The sequence below is a fragment of the Hippoglossus hippoglossus genome, chromosome 14, assembly GCF_009819705.1.
Source record: "Hippoglossus hippoglossus isolate fHipHip1 chromosome 14, fHipHip1.pri, whole genome shotgun sequence".
Lineage (NCBI taxonomy): Eukaryota > Metazoa > Chordata > Actinopteri > Pleuronectiformes > Pleuronectidae > Hippoglossus > Hippoglossus hippoglossus.
The window spans coordinates 16,323,810-16,343,158 of NC_047164.1; the positions used below are offsets into that span (position 1 = coordinate 16,323,810).

The following is a 19,349-nucleotide window of genomic DNA, read 5'->3' on the forward strand; positions in this document are numbered from 1 at the left end:
GCCTTTGAATTTATGAGGACGAGTTCTCACAATGATGGTATTGAACTAAAATTGCCCCTCATAACTATAGCTATAGACATGCGCACACACACACACACACACACACACACATACAGACACACGCATGCACACACACACACACGCACACACACACACACACACACACACACACACACACACACACACACACACACACACACACACACACACACACTCACACATACAGACACACACACACACACACACACACACACACACACACACACACACACACATACAGACACACGCATGCACACACACACACACGCACACACACACACACACACACACACACACACACACACACACACACACACACACACACACACACACACACACACTCACACACACACACACACACACACACACACACACACACACAGTGCTACACTTCACCCTTTGGTTCCTCAGAGGTGGCTTCAGCTTTGCTTGACTTCGGATCAGTACTTTCCTCTTGAGGCTTTGAGGACAAGGACTTTTTTGTGACAGGTGTCTCCTTCTTACTCTCGTCACCGTTGTCTTCCACCTTCTTCTTGTTCTCCTCTCCCATTTGTCCATCCACGCTTACCTTCTTGCCCTCTTCCTTGTTAGCACCATCACCCAGGACCTCCGGTGTTTGACCGAAGTCAGTCATCAACACGCTGGTCTCTTTGGCCTCCGGCCCTGATCTGCTTTTGTTCTTCCTGGCAGTTCCCATCCAGAACTCAGAGTTGCTGATCAGGTCATTGTCGCCGCTCAGCGCCTTGAGGCGGCTGCTGAGATGCCTCACCTTACACGTCAACATCAAATTGGAGACCAGCAGGACGGTGCAGACTATGATGAGGATGCCACTCACCAGGTAGGGTGCGAGACATTCCCTTCTGTAGATCCCCCAGTTTGGGGCGACAGTGGTGGAGGTGGTGGTCTTGAGCGGACGGACAGACGTAGCTGCAGGGCTGCGACTGCTTGAGAGCAAGGAGACAGTTGTGAACGTCTCGGTGCTCGTCAGGCTGCTGGCCTCAGACGTGCCATTGGCAGCGGTGGTGAAATCAGGTGGTGAGGATGCTGAAGTGCTGATTTGTGTGGTTGACAGAGGAGTTTCATTCTGCTCTTTGCCATCAGCTCCACACAGAAGTGCAGCCAGGATTTCTAAGCAGTAAAACAGGAGGAGGAGGCCGTTCATGTTGGTATCTGAGGAGACACGGGAAAACAGGGGAAATTTGGATTAAAAAATTCTATTAACATTCAGTATTTGCTCCTGGTTCCAACTGATTTGAATTAAATGTCAAACTATTGCACAGAGCAATGAAAATATGCAGCCCTGATAGATTCCTTCATTTAAAAGGCTTCGGAAATTAGATGACAGTGCGCGGAAGGTTCTGTGCATTATGATGCATTATCCTACAGTACATGGGATCACGGTCAGCAGCAGTGTGGTCTCATGTACATTTCATCAGTGTGATCCTATAAGCTTAGTTTTGAATTCATAGTTAAGATGCTGATATTATTTTGTTTGTACTGAAATTGTTGATAAAGTTTTGTAGTTTTTCTAGAGCCATTCAATAAGACTATATAGCTATTAACCTTCATTCCCTCTTCTTTATTATATCATTACTATTTTTTTAATAACCATTCTTACAGGTTTCAGAGTATTAAAATGTGCAAACATTGGATTGGTTTTGATTTTAATTTATAGGGAAGGTGCTGATATATATATATATATTTTTTTTTAATGTTTTTTTGTGAAATTTTTACTCAAAATCGTGATAAAGTGTTTTTAGTTCTGCCTGAATGAGTAACTTTCTTTCTATTAGATCTCAACTTCTGGTGTTTCAAAAGGAGGAACTGTGATTCTTTACACATTTCATCACTTTTGTTTTGGCACGAACGCACAATTGTGATTTTATGTCCCTGAAACCAAAGTAACCAAACATATCTGTTGAGAACAATTCAATAAAATAGGTGTTAAAACTTAACCCCTCTTCTCGTGAGATGTGTTCTCAACAGTGATAATTACTATTATTCTTAAACTAACAGGTTTCAAAGTAAAAGTATGTATTAATAAAAGATGTAATCACTTACCCTGTTCTTGATATAAATGCCAGACGAGCAAGGTTTCTTGTGAATAAATATGTGGAAGCTGTGATGTAAGTATAGAGAGATCAGCGATGTGTGAACCATCTGCGAGACAATGACAGTAAATTCCAATAAGTGGCACACTCATGACGCCGTCTCGCTCTTACTTCTCTATTTGCTCTATAAGAAGAGAAGGAAGTGGCTTTTGGTGTCGTGTGGTTATCACAAAAAACATCAGTGGAGTGACCGGCTATAAAAAGTTGTGGGTAAGCGCTAACAGAAGAATCTCACGATACATCTGACTAACGGACAACTGAGTATTTATAAAATGCAGCACAGCTTGCATACGTCTTCTGCTTTTGGTGTCGTCTTCTGCTTTTGAGACGCCATAGTTAATAGAGTGCACGTCTGAAGCCGTGTCACTTAATACATGTGGCAAAGACAAATGTCAAGTGTAGAAAATGTACTTTAGGTCAGATCCAAAAATATGTATGAGGCCGTGTTCAACATCGTGCCCTCTCAGATAAATTTGTGTTGCCAAGGTGAAGTGAAACAACAAACGTTATTCATAATTTCTGTTGATTTCAATAGTATTTTTTATTTTGCAGTTCCCCATTGAGTTTCCTCTGCAACTGCAAATTTGTGTTTCCTGTCAGATTTACAGTTATTTCTGCACATTTGACAAAGGGAAAAGCTTAATTTGGAAAGTTGCCTCATCCCTGCAGATGACGCCAGCAACATCCACGACAGCTTTCAGTGCCCATCACCCTCTAGGCTCCCTTAAGTATCTGTATCTTTCTGCAGGGACTGAAGCAAAGACGTCGGAATGGCGTCTTGCTGCTGTGGTCCTTCGTCATCGAGCTGTTTATCAACGTGGCCATCCAAAAGAAAGGGGCAGTAAATCATGAGCGACATGAACACAAATCTGCGCTGCTGATATCGGCAGGCGTCTTGTTATTCTTGCTCAGACAGAAGGACGGAGGCAAGGTCACGAGTGCGCACGACTAATGTAACAGGGAGGGTTATAAATTACTGTGACTGACTGAACGTAACAAGTTGATATGCTGTCGTAAAACCCAACATAAATTAATTTACTCACACCACAGGATCAGTTCTTTGTCATTACCCAGCAGCAGTTGTCACAGGTGCTCAGTAAATGCAGTGAATAACCAGGAGAATATTTAGATTTATTTTTTATTTTTTATAAAGAATAGTGTCGTCTACAGGGCGGTTTTTAACATACAAGTTTAAGAGGGAAACATCTAAATATGAAAATGAAAAATTCTAAATTGACCCACATACCGTAGATCAGTCCTTTCAGCCCACAACCCCCAATAACTGTGCCAGAGCCTTGTGACCCCGCTCATTCCACGTGGTGCTGTACATTAACCTGCTTTAACTGATGCTGTTGCTAATCTTTCATAATCGTCATCATAATCCTGGAGATAAAGAAAATCAGATGGCTGGCGATTATTTGAAGTGTAACTAATATTTTGTGTAGCTTTTGTAACATTAATGGCTAAAATATGACAATGTTTTGATTGTATTTGCTTCCTGGAAACCATCTTGTGACCCTCTGTCTGTGTCTCACGACCCCTTAGAGGGTCCCGGCCCCTAGTTTGGAAACCAAAACATACTTTTACCAAATTGCTTTTAGTTGATTGTTTTTTGTTGTTGCTATAACTTGTGTTTATTGTATCATTTTCTTTTGCCATAACTTTTAAATGATGTTGATTCATTTTATTTGCTGTCTTTGATATCACATTAATTTGCGTCTTGTGTTTGATGCCTTATTTTTATTTGTCCTCTTTGTGAAACACTTCCTCATGGCTATTTTGACAGGCTCTATAAATAAAGTTACGAAAGTTATTAACCAACATTGTTACAGTTAATTCTGCTTCTATCCTGGAGGAGGAGGAGGAGGAGGAGGAGGAGGAAGAGAGCATCATTAAGTTAAGTATGCGTGAGGAAGTGAGAGCAGGGGAAAAACAGATGACTTCATCGCCACACCACTGATGGAAAGTCCAATGTGTCAGTAGTAACAATCTTGGTGTTGTGTATTTGTCCTCACAGCCAATCAAAGGGCATTTGTGCTTTTATGTGTGTGTGTATATATGTGACACCTTTGTTTTGTCTGTGTGTAACTTCACCCACCGTAAATAACTGACCTGGTGGATGGGATGGTGGACAGCCTCATTAAGGACAATCCCAAGACCATCAATTGATGGCTGACAGGTGGAGTCGTGGGTTCAGCAAATGTCAAAATGGCCTAGTGAAGCTCTCTCTCACTCTCTGTGTGTGTGTGTGTGTGTGTGTGTGTGTGTGTGTGTGTGTGTGTGTGTGTGAGACCTAGGTTTCTCAACACACTTGCTGACTGATGTGTGTCGGCTCCTCTGTGAATTTGCAGCCTGCCACAGTTCTAACTTTCCAACATTAAACATGTTTGATGTGTGGTTCCGCACATGAGTTTTTATTATCAGGTTCGGTTTTGACTGACACCCGGGATAGAAAGAGCATTTTGTTTTCCGGCCTCCCAGCAAACGCCAAACACTGGTCACGTGACCCGGTACCAGTTGGAGTCAGAGAGCTCTTAGTCGCAGTAGAGGATACAAGGTCCTTTCTTTTCTGCTGGATTGATACCAGTATTCAGAATCAATCCATCATTCTTATTATTCAAAGCCACACTTACGGACGCAGCCTTACTGATAACAGCCTTCAAGGTCTGAATCTGAGCGGTATTTCTCATTCTCCTGACAGCTCCCAGGGCCTTGTATTATAAACTTTTGATGGATTCATCACTGAAAAGCTGCCTCAGCAGAAAGGGGAGAAAACAAGGCAAACAGTCTTTTCTCTGAAGCTTGTGAAGCAGTTTGTGAAAGCTGGTAATCCGGAGAAGTTCTTCTAAATGCAGATTCACTGACTTCCCCCCCCCCCCCCCCCCCACTGTTCATTTCGGAGCAGCTTCAGACAGTTAATCTGACAAACGAACAAGTTTCAGTGGTTTCCAGATGCAGGAGATAAGAGTTCTCACACAAGCTGAAGCGCTTGGTAGTTAAAATAGAGAGATGACACTTTCACACCTGAATAACGCACAACACACAAATAGATGCGAACCATTGACCAAAGCGCACGTAAAATGTGCACAACCAAAATAAAATAACCCAACTGCCTCACAGTTTTGGTTCAGACTCCCAACGACTCTGTAAGGTTTATGTGCCACCTAGAGGAAGCTGCTGCAAGCGTTTCCACAACCTTCGCCTCAAAAGACCTCGGGGGGAGAGAGCAATCTTTTTTCTGTTAGCTTTTCTATTTTCAGGAGCTAAACCCACCCGATGTGCTCTCAGTATGTAAATAAGCTTTAGCCTCTTCCTACACATTTCAGTGTGAAGCCTTTTTTGTCCTGGTGAGACAACAACCCCCCTATTCTCACTCTATTAAACACTTGTCAGATGAACAGACCCATTTGTTAGTTGGTAAAATATATCGTTATTGATGATAGTGTGTGTGATCTTGATCCCAGTTTAATAAGTGTGTTTAATAACCGTTTTAGAATTTCTTTGGTTCCTTAGATACAAAATAGACAAACTAAACGTGGATACCTGCGCCAAGGCCCAACGGTCCTCTCAAATTCAATCAAGCTGCACCAAATTTTACACACTGAATGTCAAAATGTAAAAGCCCTATCTTGCATGTAAAAGAAAGTGGAAAAAGGAAATCCTGCATCTGATCCAGGTCTGCACCAAAATTTAATTGGATCTTCTCTGACTCATATCGCATCTTTCCACATTTCACGGAAATCCGTCCTGTAGATTGTGTTATCTTGCTTCAAAACAAACAAACAAACCAACTGAAAAAACACAACCTCCTTGGCAGAGGTTAAACTGCAAATAAATTAAATCTGCATATTTTAAGGACATGTAAAACTCCCTGTTCTTGTCTGTATTTTGTCCAGTTTATTTATATTTATTTAAGTCCAGTTTAATTATCTTCTATTTGCACCTTAAAGATGCTTCAGTTGTTTTTAAATTCATTGCACTCATTCACCTCAGGAGAAAAACAACAGCCTCCATTCTGTGGTTACATGACAAGCCTCATTTTATTGTCTTCCATGGATGAAAACAGAAACTGTGTGAACAGAACAGTAGTCACATGCAATACAAAAATATGAATTTTTACAGTAACATAAAAAACATGTATTGGCCCATTCTAAAAATTGTACAGCTTTTATACAGTATTTTTTTTTATACATGAAAAAAATATAAATATATACACATCTGTAATAGCCATAGCAGTACCTATTCAAAAATGTTGTGATGTAGTTTACATATAAAATGTTTGTACAAATATTAGAAGAATCATGTTAATTTTTGCTATACATTAAATAATGTATGTACAATTGGATTTTACAACACGACATTTACTGCAGTCTTTCACAAAAACCAACCCGACGTATTCCGACACGGTACACTCACTCAGTCGCACATGCACACGCACACACACACACACACACACACACACACACACACACACACACAACACATAAATACAAGCACCCCAACTGAAGCCAGCAATCACAAACAGTATGCACAAGCGCGCACAAGAGGTAATGTTTTAGGAAGATATAGGACACTTTTGCGCCAGGTTCCTGATTTATCTTTTTTCTTTTTTGCGCAGACTGAAATCTCTCAACTCCCCGACAGGATGATGTTTCCAAAGGACCTCATGTTCTCATAAAGTGCACTTTACACTTCAATGGATGGACACGATCATCATAAAAAAAAAAGTCTTTAATCATAAATAACCAGCATTATTCTACTCCCCATGTGGATTGTGGATGATGATGAGGATGAAGGGGATATTTCACCTCGTTTCTTTTCACGTCGACTTTAGCACCTTCATCGGTGCCTCGTTTTCAAAATGCATCCCATAAAACAGTGAATCTAACAGGTTATGCTTCATAAAGACAACATATGAGTGAGCATATCACACTGTCCGAGCCTCCGAGACCCTCAACAAGTACAAAAGAAAAAAGAAAAACACACTGCAAATATGACGATTCAAAACCAAACTAAACAACAGCAACAACAACAAAAAACAGAGTTCGTGATTATTTTTCTCCCGTTGACAAAGTGCATATTGTGTCTGGACATGGGGCAGGTCGACATGTCGGCAGATGCCGTGACACACAGGCGTGAAAAAGGCCGAGGGAGAGGAGCAGAGAGGCAGTCGCTTCGAGAAGATATAACTCAAGCGGCCTGTCAGACGCGTGTCAGGCCCTCGGGGGAAAACATAGATAAATGAAATGGTCCATTTGGGAGTGAGGGTTCACTTTACGTCCAGCGGTGTGCACGTGTGTGTGAGATTATTAAGAACGACCACAACCACAGCAGCGCAGCAGAGAGAAAGGGTGAGCAGGGGGCCGAAGGACAGGGGCGGCCATCAGCAGGCACGGACCAGGGCGCCACCAGTCAGTCTCAGCACAGACACCAGTTACTCAAGAGTCAAGCACAACATCACAGAAACAAAACAAAAAACGAAAATGGGGGGGGAAAGGCGAAGAGATATGAAACGAAAAAGGAGGGAAAGCACGAAGGAGGATGGTGGTGGTTATCCCGCATCTCCCCCCCCCCCCCCTCGCCCCGCCCCTGCCACGCCTCAGTCCACCAATCCTCTCTAAGGAAACGCAACGGTTAGACACGGAAGATCAGACCGTGGATTAGTGGAAGCAGTGTCTGTTTTCAGGCAGAGGCAACGCTTTGTTCAATCCTGTAAGAGTTAAGGATTCAGGAGCATGCAAGGCAGACCCAGGCTTTGTTGTGCATTGCTTATGTTTCAGTGCGCCCGCTACAACCTAGATTAGAAAAGAGAACAAGAAGAAAAAAGACGAGGGAAGAGCAAAGGGAAAAACACAAACGTTAGACGGTTAGTGGAAGTGAAACAAGTGAAGAAAGCATCATTTGAAAAAAAAGCAGCAAGATATTACACACATGTTGATTAGTTTGAGGGCGTAAAAATAAAAAGGGTCAGGCTTTGAAAGTGGAATCCAGGAAAGACAAGATCAATTTAAGCATTTTTATGTCCAAGCAGACCTCTTTAGGTTTTTCTTTTTAAACGTAAACCATCATCCAGCCGAACAAAACTAACATTTAACCACACAGGATCGAAAGTGAAGCCCTGAACTACTGATTTGAGATTAGAAATGCAGAAGGTCACATTTTGCTTTAGTGCGAACATCACACGGGTCGTTTGGAAGAAGCAAATCATGAAGAAGCAGAGAGACAGAAGGAAACGTGGCGTGAAGCAAAGCTGAAATGGAGACATGTAAATAAATGTGATGGGTGGGTTTGCAGAAACTGAAAAATTAAAAATAAATCTACTCTGGTATGGAAATGAACAAAACTGTCAAACTCCTTAAGATGACAGAAAAAGAGGTAAAAAACCTGAAGAAGATTTTTTGGTCCAAAATTTCTCTTTATGACCTTAATTTATTTATTTATGTATTTTTACCTCCGCCAAGGTCGTTATGTTTTTGTTTGTCTGTTTGTTTGTTAGCAGGATTAAACAAAAGCTACCGGACGGATTACCATGAATCTTTGCTGCGGATCCAGATTTCTTTAAATCACGAGAAGCATTTTGCAATAATTGTTCATTTTTCAGATATGAATGAGTTGTTCTTAATGAAAAAAAATGGAATCAAGCACGTTTAGGGGGATTGATATTTATAAATGTGAGAAATTAGTTGCAGATTCAAATATAAATCTGGATCTAGTGAATTTAAATGTAGCTTCATTAAGTGACTGTTGGGCCTGGGCTGAGGTTTACGCTCTTCTGAGTGTCATTCTAGTTTTTGCATGTTTTCAATTCCGTTTTTAATTTGGTCCTTTCACACACTGGACAGTTAATGTCAGCTTAAGAAGACGATGTGTCATAAAATGTCCCATGCTTATATTTTGATGACAGTAAGTACAAAGAAATGTGTCACACACACGCATGGGGATAGAAACTAATAATAATATAATGCATCATCTTGTCGCTTTGTACATACGTCAGATAATTTATTTTTGCTCTTCCTGACTGCATCTGAAAAATCGTCCGTGACAACAAACTACCCAATCACAGACTACTTAAAAGAGTCCGTCGACATTTCAGTTTCCTGTGACCAAGAATAAATGAACATCTACGTATAAAAAGCACAAAGTTCACATTTCATTTAAGAGCATGCAACGGCAGCTGAGACGCTCCACAGTGCAGTGACAGTGCATTCAGGCATGTGTGATGCTGAAGAGAAACTACGACATTAATCCGTTCAAACCCATTTATATTATCTTACCTTATCATGTACAAAATATATCAACCAAATACCCTTTTATATATATCTCATTTATAAATAAGACTAAATAAATAAGACCCCCAAGGCTGCTTCACTCTCACTGCTGGGATCGTCATTATTATCAGGGCCATTGTACCACAAGGAATCAGAAGATGCACTGTGAGGTTTTGTTTTCACGTGTCCAGCGTCTCCACATTGTCCTTCACTTTCTGGATACCTACTCTGCAGACTTCCAGAAGTGTCCGGGGTGGGACAGCCTGCGGTTGAGCTTGGGCAGCTTCTCCAGCATGTCGGCCAGCTGGGTGAAGGTCGGCCTGTCTCTCAGGTCATACGCCCAGCAGGCGGAGAGGATCTCCTGGGGCGGCCACACAAACACAAACACTTCGGGTCAATCTTTGCACTTCCTTGATATCTCTGCGTCACTGAGCCACGGTTGATTATTTGCCGTCTCAGGAAGTATAACCATTTGAGTATCTGAATGACTGACACGATTCTTACTCTACTCACAGTGACCTCCTTGCCCAGGCTGATCTCGGCCAACACCTTCTTGATGCCCTCTCCGCTCCCCACCTGCCAGATGGTAGCTTCCACATGCTGATTGGTGATTGGCCAGTCCCTCGCTTGAAGCTCATACCAAATGGTGCTGAAAGGGGAGGGGGGGGTCAGAAGTTTGATTACAGTGTAATAGTCAAATAAGCTCCTCTAGGTCTTCATAGCTTTAAGGAGACGTATACTTTTTCAGTTTTTTTTCACATGTGAGAGAAAGAAATGCAAAACCTGCCACTAGAGCTAAATCTACGAGGTCTGGATGTTTGCGTGGACAGTCACAACTTTATGGACGATAGCGCGAGCGAGCACATCACGATGCACGCCATTTGCTGAATGTACGACTAGCGACTACTCTGGCACGTCCGCTAACAAAACTGAGGCTGACATTTCCTACAAGTATTGAACCAATCACAACAAGGTGGGCCAGCTGACCAATCAGAGCAGGGTGTGCTTCATCGGGAGGGGGGGCCTTAAAGGGACAGGAGTTGAAAAGAGGAGCTGCAGCACTGGACAGTATGTGGAATGTTTTCTTAAGATTAAAGCATATAAACATTGTCAAGTAAAACCCAAAATTTAAATCATGAACCAGAATACGAGCGTAATATATCTTTTGTATATTTAAGTCAGCTACTGGGCTTGTGCGCGTGCCGAACTCACCCAAAGGCGTACACATCGGCTGCGGTGGAGAACGGAAGGCGGTCCTCGTTGTTACCGGGGCTCATCCTGCGCACGATCTCTGGTGCCAGATAACAAATCCAGCCATGGGGAAGTTTTAGTTTATTCTCACGCCTGAAAAATAAAAGAAAGGTGCACACTTTTCAGTATCAAATAAAGTGGAGTGGAAAAATCAGAGCGGAAAGACACATTAAAGAGTCCATCTTCAACTACTGTGTAGAAAATGGCTACTCATAAACACAAAGGAAGAATGAGATAAGTGAGGTGTGTGTTCGAAATGTACTTAAAAAACGAGAGTCTGCAGGAAATCGTTTAGTTTTCATGACCAGGAGATTTCGAGGAAGACGCCTGCAGGACTCAGCAGTTATTACAAATCACTAGACCTCCACAGGTAATCGCAGTGTGGCCTGACCAGCCGTTTAGCTGAGGTGGAGGTAGTTTTCGCTGCCTCTCGAGTGGTGGGGCCTCTCACCTCCCTTCCTGAACGACCCCAGAGATCCCGAACAGCCCGAAGTCCGTGATCACGACTTTGTTGGTGTCGTGAAAGACGTTCTTGGACTTCAGGTCCTTGTGAACGATGCCTTTGGCGTGCAGATAGCCCATTCCCTGCAGCAGAGGACAAACAGCGGCACATCATTGAGTGTTGTCATCCAGGTTTGATGTTGATTCAGACGTGAATGTGTGTGTTCCAGCTGCTTCTGTTCACATTTTGGATCTTATCAAAAGTGCACACAGGATTCTGGTAGTGGATGTTTGTTCAAGGAAGTTTGCTGAATATACTTTATTCCTTGTGGAGAATGTTTTTCCTTTGGTATTGGCTTTTCATGCAAGAGCAAAATGAAATATATATTCCAAAACTGAAAAATATTTAATGAACCATGTTTAACAGATTTGGTTTTGCTGTTTTAATGAAACAGATTTCATGTCTCTTTTAATAAAAATCTTTCTTGGATTTTAACAAAGCCCATTCCTGGACATGAAATCTTTCATTTCTAAACACATGAATCAGGGTCTGGATCTCACTAACTCAAACGCATCAGTGGGAGCTTTGAAAAGATATGAAAGAAGCATTTACCTTTACAATCTCCTGAGCGATTTGTCTGGTCTTGTTAATATCCAAAGTGTTTTTAGTGTCTCTAACGACAGAATACAGCGTCCTCCCTTTACAGAAGCTGCAAGGAAAGAGAGGGGGGGGGGATTAGATTGATGAAAAAACAACAACCCACGTATTAAAGTTGAACCCTCAGGAGTCGCCGATCAAGCCGGTGTGAGGGTAGCGATAGAGAAGAGGACAGAGGCTTTGTGCTTCCAACAAGTGGACAAAAAAATTAACCCCACACTATGAAAATGCACCGTGTTAGACTCTGTCTCAGTTTGACCTTTTACATCTTATTTTTGCATCACTTAGAAACTCCCCTCACTCTGAGAATGCAAAGACAGTGATGCCATTTACATTTTCAACTTTGAAAAAGCTTTGTTGAGCATGTTTGTAGTTGTTATAGTAAAAAATACAAAAAAAATTCATATTGGATGTTATGTTTTTAAGTGTATTTTGCTGGAAAAAAAAAAAATATACCAAACAATTGCATGATGAACATTTGTTTTTGTGGTATTCCAGTGCAACTTTAAAGCGTTATTAAACAGCCAAAACAGCATAAGGCTCCTTAGGGTCATTTCCCAGGGATGTTTGATATTTTGGTTCTGACCTGGTGATGATGGCGAGGTGCGGTGGAGCCATGCAGGCCCCCATGAAGAGGACCACATTCTCATGTCTGGTCTGTCTGTAGTTCATCACCTCCTTTTTAAAGAGCTTCAGATGGTCCTGGTTGTTCCCGTCAATCTCGAGGAGCCGTATCGCTACCTCGCCATGCCAACGACCCTTGTGCACTTTGCCCCAGCGGCCCTGCACGGACACGGAGACACGTCAGATTCAGCAAAAGTGCTCAGCATGTGCCACAAATGCCCACTCCTATAGTCCTCACCTTTCCTATGAGTTCCCCGAGGTCCAGCTGCTCATACGGGATGTCCCACTCCTGGAGGTAGACGCTGGTCTGGCTCGCCTTGCGGGAGATGGGGCCCTTCCACTGGTTCCCCCGCGAGCTGGGCAGATCGTCCAGCTCGTCGACGTCCAGCTCCCCGTCGGAGCCCATGCTCATCCTGATCTCCTCGTCGTCTTCCTCGTCCTCGTCTTCGTCCTCTTCTTCTTCCTCGTTCTCCTCCTCTGCGTCTTCATCTTCGGCCTCGATGTCCTCCTCCCCTTCCTACAAGAGAGTGGTGATGGCTGGAAGTCAGATCAAGCCTGTATAACACCTATTCCTACGAATTTGAATGACCAGCAAACGTTTATTCCAGTTTTAGAAAATACACTATAACCAACAAAAATCAACGATCAGATTTCAGTTTCTTCGTCACATTTGTGCTTCAAACAGGCTCCACAGAAAATACACTGAATCTTCTAAAATGACTTGAGATATTATAGAGGTGAAAGTGGGTTGATGTTGGGCCTGTTACTATGCTACTCTCAAAATGTTTCTTTAACCGGTCTTTAGAAAACTTTTTTGCTTTGCAGTTGCTCACCTTCAACAGTAGGGGGTGCTGCTGCCCTGTCAGCACGCTCACTTCCTGCATCCTTGGGTCATGGTGCTGTTATTCTACTACATATACAGCTACTCACTTATTTATTACAAATTAAAGAAAGACACTTCTGCATCTCCGTATTTTAATTGTCACATATAAGTTCATAATGGCTCGATCGTCATTATTTAGTATCAGAAAAGGCCTGAAACATTAAGTGTTAATGGAGGATCCTATTTTTCTTTAATCAATTCTGTAAAATGTCCTTTAGTTTTTATCCTCCGAGTTCAGCTTTGTGCTGCTGTCTCGTCAGCAGGACTCTCCCGGTTAAATTAATAACATCACCACCTCAGCATTACCGCAGCCAAACAGGTCAGCCTGGTTCCAGTAAACCAACGTCAGAGAGAGGATGTTTGTTTTTGGTTGATGCCAGGCCATTCATGTGGAAATCATTTACAAGAATACAGTCATCTGGGTTTTTTTAAACATTTGAATAACCACAGCTGTCATATCACACCATTCATTAAAAAGTGGCCCAACGTGCCTGAGTAAATAGATTAATATATTATGATTTCAACAGCGTCTGAGAGAAATGAGTTTGACACATGCTGCTCTGCTTTGACAGATGATATTACAATTCTTGTTTTGGTGCCATAACAAACTTCCAATGTGACGATGGTCTGAGTCAAAGTCACCAGTTTTGGAGCCTTGTCTCAGGACAGAGGGTTATTTTTGCATCATGTGGTGAAAGCTTGAGGTTGGTAAGACTCTCAGTCCTTCAACTCATTTCATTTCTGAGGGGCGGCTGTGGCTCAGGAGGAAGAGCGCAAGGTCGGCGGTTCAAACCCAGTCACCCCTATTCCACGTGTCCTTGGGCAAGAACCCTGAACAGAAACCCCTGATGGCTGAGAAAGTGTTGCAAGTTGATGCAATGTATGAACGTGTGTGAATGGGCGAATGGCAAAACTGTACTGTTAAGTGATTTCACTGTTCATCAAGACAGGAAAATGTGCAACATCACCTCTTCATCTTCATCTTCAACCAGCTCAGCGTGTACGTCGTCTGATTGCTCTATCCCACTGCTATGATACAGAAAATGACCATCAGAGAGGTAAATACCAGCAAAAGACAACATTTACTTTCTGTTGTAACACGATTATTAAATCCACTTGATTTTATTTGAACAGAAATGTCTTACACAGTGTCTTGTAGGACGTCAGGGTGCAAATGAGCAGGACTGGAGACATCTGCAGAGAAATATACGATAGTTTAGGAATAAATAAGAACAATCCCTCGATCCCTTTTGTGTTTTGGCTCTTTTTTTCCGTTTAGAAAAAAGCCTCACACAGAACACGACATCTCATGCAGTTCCCCACTACCACCAGCAGATGGAGGCAAAAGGCTGTCAACATGCACAGTGGAAGGATTTGGATCTACACTACCTGCCACAACCCTCAAAGCAAACATGCAGAGGACAGGGGAGGATTTGGGAGAGGGGGATGATGGGAAACTAGCAGAATGCAGAATGATGTTTTCGGGGGGGCCGTCAAACTCACCGGGGAAGATAAACTGCTGTCTATGCTGAAAGTAACAGGCAGCTTTTGCAAAAAGAGACGGGACAGACCATCAGGCACAGCACGGAGGGAGACTCTTGGTTAGAAAAACTTTCAATTGACAGATGTTGTAAAAAGTGCAGTTGTTCTTCAGTGTTAACATCATATACATATAGAGAGAGAGAGAGAGAGAGAGAGAAGAGGAGAGAAGTGTGTGAGAGGCCCAGACTCTTATAACCTATAAAGCTGGAACAGAGATTTAGGAACAGACATCTGTCCAATGAGGAGAGATGAATGCTACCATGCACATTTCAGTATGTGCCATGTTTCTCCGCGGGTCCATCTGTGTGCCAGCTTACCAGGGAAGTTGAAGCGACTGTCCCGATGACCTTTGGGCGAGGGGTTGGGCGGCGGGGTGGCGCTGGGGGGGTTGCTCTGCTGGAAGGGCGCCGGCGAGGAGGGCGTGGACGAGGTGGTGGAGGACGGATTGCTGCTGGAGTCCAGCTGGTTCAGCACTGGAGGATGGTCCTGGTGGAGTGAGGAAGGACGCAAACAGTATTACTCAGGCCCGACATATTATATACACATTTGAACTAATTGAACTGTGCAATACTCATTTCCTCTCTCTGCGCAATTTTAATATCCTACATGTGCAATCATGCTACACTTTATATTCTGTTTACATTGTAAATCTAATTTTAGTATTTTTCATATTTCAATGTGTTTACATTGCATGTTTACTTAATTATTATGTTTGCTGGTGTGGAACACTGACTAAGTTTACATGGACTGATTTCAATATTAACCCAAATAACCAATAGTCTGAATAAGACACTGCCATGTAAACAGCATTTTCTGATTTAACCTGAATTAGGTCGTACTCAGAAGCAACAATCAAATTAAGACGTGTGGAGTATTCTGATCTTAGCCACATTATGTGGACATGTTTATGTCTCAATCGCATCATAACGTCCAATTGGACATACGGCAGCTACCAACTGCTTGATGACGTAACCACATTTCTGGGGTGAAGGAAAAACTGCAGTTATGCTCTGTGATTTAAGTGTTTGGATGGGCGTTAATATCATAAAGATGATATTTTTAAAAGAGGGCACAGGAACATTGCACTTATGATATATTGGAGATAATGATGACATGAGTCATAATCAGACAGACAGGAATATGAATGGAATATTCTATTAGCAACTCATGTAAACATCATAATCGAAGTAATGTCTTATACAGAAGTAGGATTATTGGTGTCCATCTAAACGAAGTCAGTGTGTTGCATGAGCAGATGGTGGAAATACTGACGAGGCGACGACAAAAATCTTTTGCATAATTATTTTTCTTTCAAAATGTAGTATGGGATCAGGGAGAAATAGAGGTGATAGGAACCAGTGGGGTTTATGGGAAATGTTCCGTAATACAGAAATACAGTGTGCTGTAATGCAAAACTCCTAAGTCATCTTTATTTAACCTTTTTTGTAATGGCTTTTGGTAGCGTGCCAAACTGCGGTGCTTCTGTCGGCCGATCCACAGGGTTGTTTATGTCGGACGGAACGGACTCAGTCCTCCGGATTTTGGCAACTACAACAGAAATAATGGCAACGTCATAACGTGTGTACACAAATGTAAAACACACTGTGTCCAGCAACTGCAGATTGAGGATGGAACCAAACTTACTTGGTAGAAAGGAGATTCTGCAGGATGGAGCTTCCTTTGTGCATTTGTTGTGGCACTTTAACCTGCACAGAAAGTGGACAGCACATGAGATACCCAGGACACCTGGAAACACGCTTTATCATGCTGCTGCAAAACCTCCAACAATAACAAAATCACTCCAAGTTGATTGAAGTGCCCTTAAAATAGAAAGTGCTCCACTCACCGGCAGTGTTTGCACTTCACCCCAAACATCATGTTCTTCTGGCACACCTGACATGTCTGGGAGAGCCAGGACCTGGTGGAAAACCTACACAAAGACAAGAGTTTCTGTGAGACCTATAGATCCACACTGCAGCAGAGGTAAGATTCATATAGTTACTTCCTTAAAGGAGACATATAATGCTTCAGTTTTACTCTCCTCTAGTGGGTTGTAGTTTTTTGTGTATGTAAAAGGTCTGCAAAGTCCTGAAGCTCCTGAAACACCTCGTCAGTAGTCCGACGCCATTGCCCACATTTGCGTAATCTAGTGGCTAGTCTGGCACGCCCCCTAAAAACCCAGGTGAAGCAAGAGCGGAGGCTGACATTTCCTACTTGCTCTGGATATAGTTGACCAATCAGAGCAGACTTGGCTTTATCTGGCCCAATCGTGCTGTAATAGAACGGCATGTGCGATCAGCTATTCATACATGGAGCGTCTGACCAGTGCGGACCCTCATTTTAGCATCAATAGAACCATGGGCATGATAAAAATTTTAAAGAGACATGAACTAAAGCTTCAACCAACAGCTGAAAAGAGGATCTGCAGCAGTGTACAGTTTTCTGATCATTAGAGCATGTAAACCTTTTCAAGTAATTACCCACCTGAATACCTTTAATGACAAATCTGGCTTCTTTTGCTTTATTGGGAAACACACTTAGGATGGAAAATATTTTGTGATAAAGAGAGATGTACCTGTGTGTGACTGCTAGGCCGATGTCCCTCCTCACTGCTTGTGGGGAGCTGCGATGCACTGCTACATTATCTAGCCGGAGAGGAAGAGATGGAAGACAAGGGGGGAAGAAGGGAGAAATATTGAGGGGGAGGATCAGCTCAAGTTGAGAAAGACTGGTATCTAATGAAGTGACCCCAGTGGTTAGCATGTACAAAACGGAACATTTAAAAAGAAAGATTTTGAATAAAGATTTTGTACATCGGGAATATGTCGAATGTGATTCCACATACAAATGATTCTGGAACATGCACACACATGAATGAAAGTAAAATATAATTCATATAATATAAAAAAGATCAGGAGTGGTTATTTTCCAGACCCCATTAAGCAACAAATCTATGTAGACAGGTTCATAGTAGATGCTTGACTCTAAAACACGCTATTTCAAACGGGCAGTTTCACCAAATCAGCAAAAATGATAATATGTATACACATTGATGACTCACTCTTAATGGTGCTGTAGTCTTCCATTAGGGTGGGTGTGCCAGGCAGAGTGTAAGGTGCTGTGGTGGCGGCCGGGGTGACCCCTGGCGTGCGCGCAGACACGGTGGGGTAGCGAGAGGGCAGGTCCTCGCATCCGTTCCCGTTGACTTGCATATTTAGGAACAACTTGTTCCTCCTCACACATCTAACGAGGGGGAAAGAGAGAAACAGAGTAAGATGAGAATGTGGAGGTCTGGCGCGGTCGCACCAAGAAGACGACATATCACCACACGGCCGTGCACGATGCTGGTTATGTAAGGGAGAGAGAGAGAGAGATAGCACTGGCACGGGATAACCAGGGTTACATCTTAACACCCAAGATTGAACTCACAAGGACTGAGGCACAGAGCAGTGCCAGTTCTTTGGCTTAGACACACACACACACGCACGTGAGCAATCACAGAAGCGAAAACAATCCATTTGTCTAATTTTTTTTCTTGACCTCTGTTCAATCAGCTATCAGACCTGTGACCTGGATAAACTAGCAGGATTGTCTGCATGTGCGTTAGAAGCAGCGAATCTGTGTCAGGCGTATTTACTTCTGCCTTAGTCAGTTTCCCCCCCCCCCCGCTAAGTAAAGCTTTCCATAAACAGACAGGATATTATGGATAAACATGTGGCTTGTTTGTGTGTGTGCATCCGATCACAATAGAGAGAGAGAAAGAGAGACAGATGAGGGAGAGGGGGAGAGAGAGAGGGGGAGAGAGAGAGAGAGGGGGAGAGAGAGAGAGAGAGGGGGAGAGAGAGAGAGAGAGAGAGAGAGAGAGAGAGAGAGAGAGAGAGAGAGAGAGATTGTGTTTGTCTTGCCACCTCAGAGCATTAGTCCTAGGAAATACTTCCTGTTTTGACATGACTCATAATCTCTGGGAATCTATGTGCGGATTAGCTCCACGCATACAGTGAGAGCAAAGGAGCAACAGGCAGGATGTGAAATGATGGGAAAGACGAAGAGAGAAAGAGAGAGACCAAGAGAGAGAGAGAGAAAGAGAAAGAGTGTGTGAGCGTGGATCTAAGTTCCGCTCTGGGTCCTGAAGCTGTGTAAGACTGAGGCGAGAGCAGGACACCTGGACAGATGCTTCCAGGAAAACTGCACCAGCGACTAAAACAGCAGGTGATGGGGAAAACATGGCTTCAACAGTAGCCTATTTACAGCGATACTACAAAGAGCACGCTTGGTTACAATGGTCACAGCAGCCTCTGGTGCTACTTGCAGACGTTTCAAGAGAATTGAATCCCTATATTTCTGCATTGTGTGCTAATCTTACAGGTTAAATGTTTCACTTTGCAGAGCCCCAGGACAGTTTGACTCAGTATGTATTAGTGCTCACCTCTGTGCATCACAGTCATTATAGAAGGGGGATACAATTTGCATTCACACAGGGTACAGCTCTGATTACACTGCAAGAAGTCAAGTTAACCAACTGTCAAGAAAAA

At 42.9% G+C, this 19,349-nt stretch overlaps 2 protein-coding genes across 6 annotated transcripts in view; both read right to left on the reverse strand.

Moving 5' to 3' along the window:
* Window positions 1–323: 323 nt before the first annotated feature.
* LOC117774780 lies at window positions 324–3,268 on the reverse strand. The gene is made up of 2 exons (XM_034607430.1): window positions 2,101–3,268; window positions 324–1,209 (listed from the first exon to the last, which is right to left on the reverse strand). Exons 1-2 carry the CDS (start codon window positions 2,240–2,242, stop codon window positions 425–427), a joined length of 927 nt encoding a protein of 308 aa, XP_034463321.1. The 5' UTR covers window positions 2,243–3,268; the 3' UTR covers window positions 324–424.
* A 2,898-nt stretch (window positions 3,269–6,166) lies between these two features.
* The window catches only part of ksr1a (kinase suppressor of ras 1a), a 32,398-nt gene continuing 19,215 nt past the window's right edge, over window positions 6,167–19,349 (reverse strand). The window contains exons 5-21 of one of the 5 annotated variants that reach the window (XM_034606722.1): window positions 17,879–18,060; window positions 17,393–17,462; window positions 16,664–16,747; window positions 16,462–16,523; window positions 16,256–16,368; window positions 15,135–15,303; window positions 14,779–14,820; window positions 14,421–14,469; window positions 14,252–14,304; window positions 12,631–12,911; window positions 12,355–12,551; window positions 11,724–11,820; window positions 11,121–11,254; window positions 10,631–10,762; window positions 9,932–10,067; window positions 9,646–9,779; window positions 6,167–7,945 (exon numbers count right to left, since the gene is read on the reverse strand). In XM_034606722.1, the coding sequence (XP_034462613.1) occupies window positions 7,939–7,945; window positions 9,646–9,779; window positions 9,932–10,067; window positions 10,631–10,762; window positions 11,121–11,254; window positions 11,724–11,820; window positions 12,355–12,551; window positions 12,631–12,911; window positions 14,252–14,304; window positions 14,421–14,469; window positions 14,779–14,820; window positions 15,135–15,303; window positions 16,256–16,368; window positions 16,462–16,523; window positions 16,664–16,747; window positions 17,393–17,462; window positions 17,879–18,060 (1,942 nt within the window). In that variant the 3' untranslated portion in view covers window positions 6,167–7,938. Of the gene's footprint in view, window positions 7,946–9,645; window positions 9,780–9,931; window positions 10,068–10,630; window positions 10,763–11,120; window positions 11,255–11,723; window positions 11,821–12,354; window positions 12,552–12,630; window positions 12,912–14,243; window positions 14,305–14,420; window positions 14,470–14,778; window positions 14,821–15,134; window positions 15,304–16,255; window positions 16,369–16,461; window positions 16,524–16,663; window positions 16,748–17,392; window positions 17,463–17,878; window positions 18,061–19,349 lie in introns of all 5 variants that reach the window. The other 4 variants (XM_034606720.1, XM_034606721.1, XM_034606724.1 and 1 more) reach the window with 4 other exon arrangements.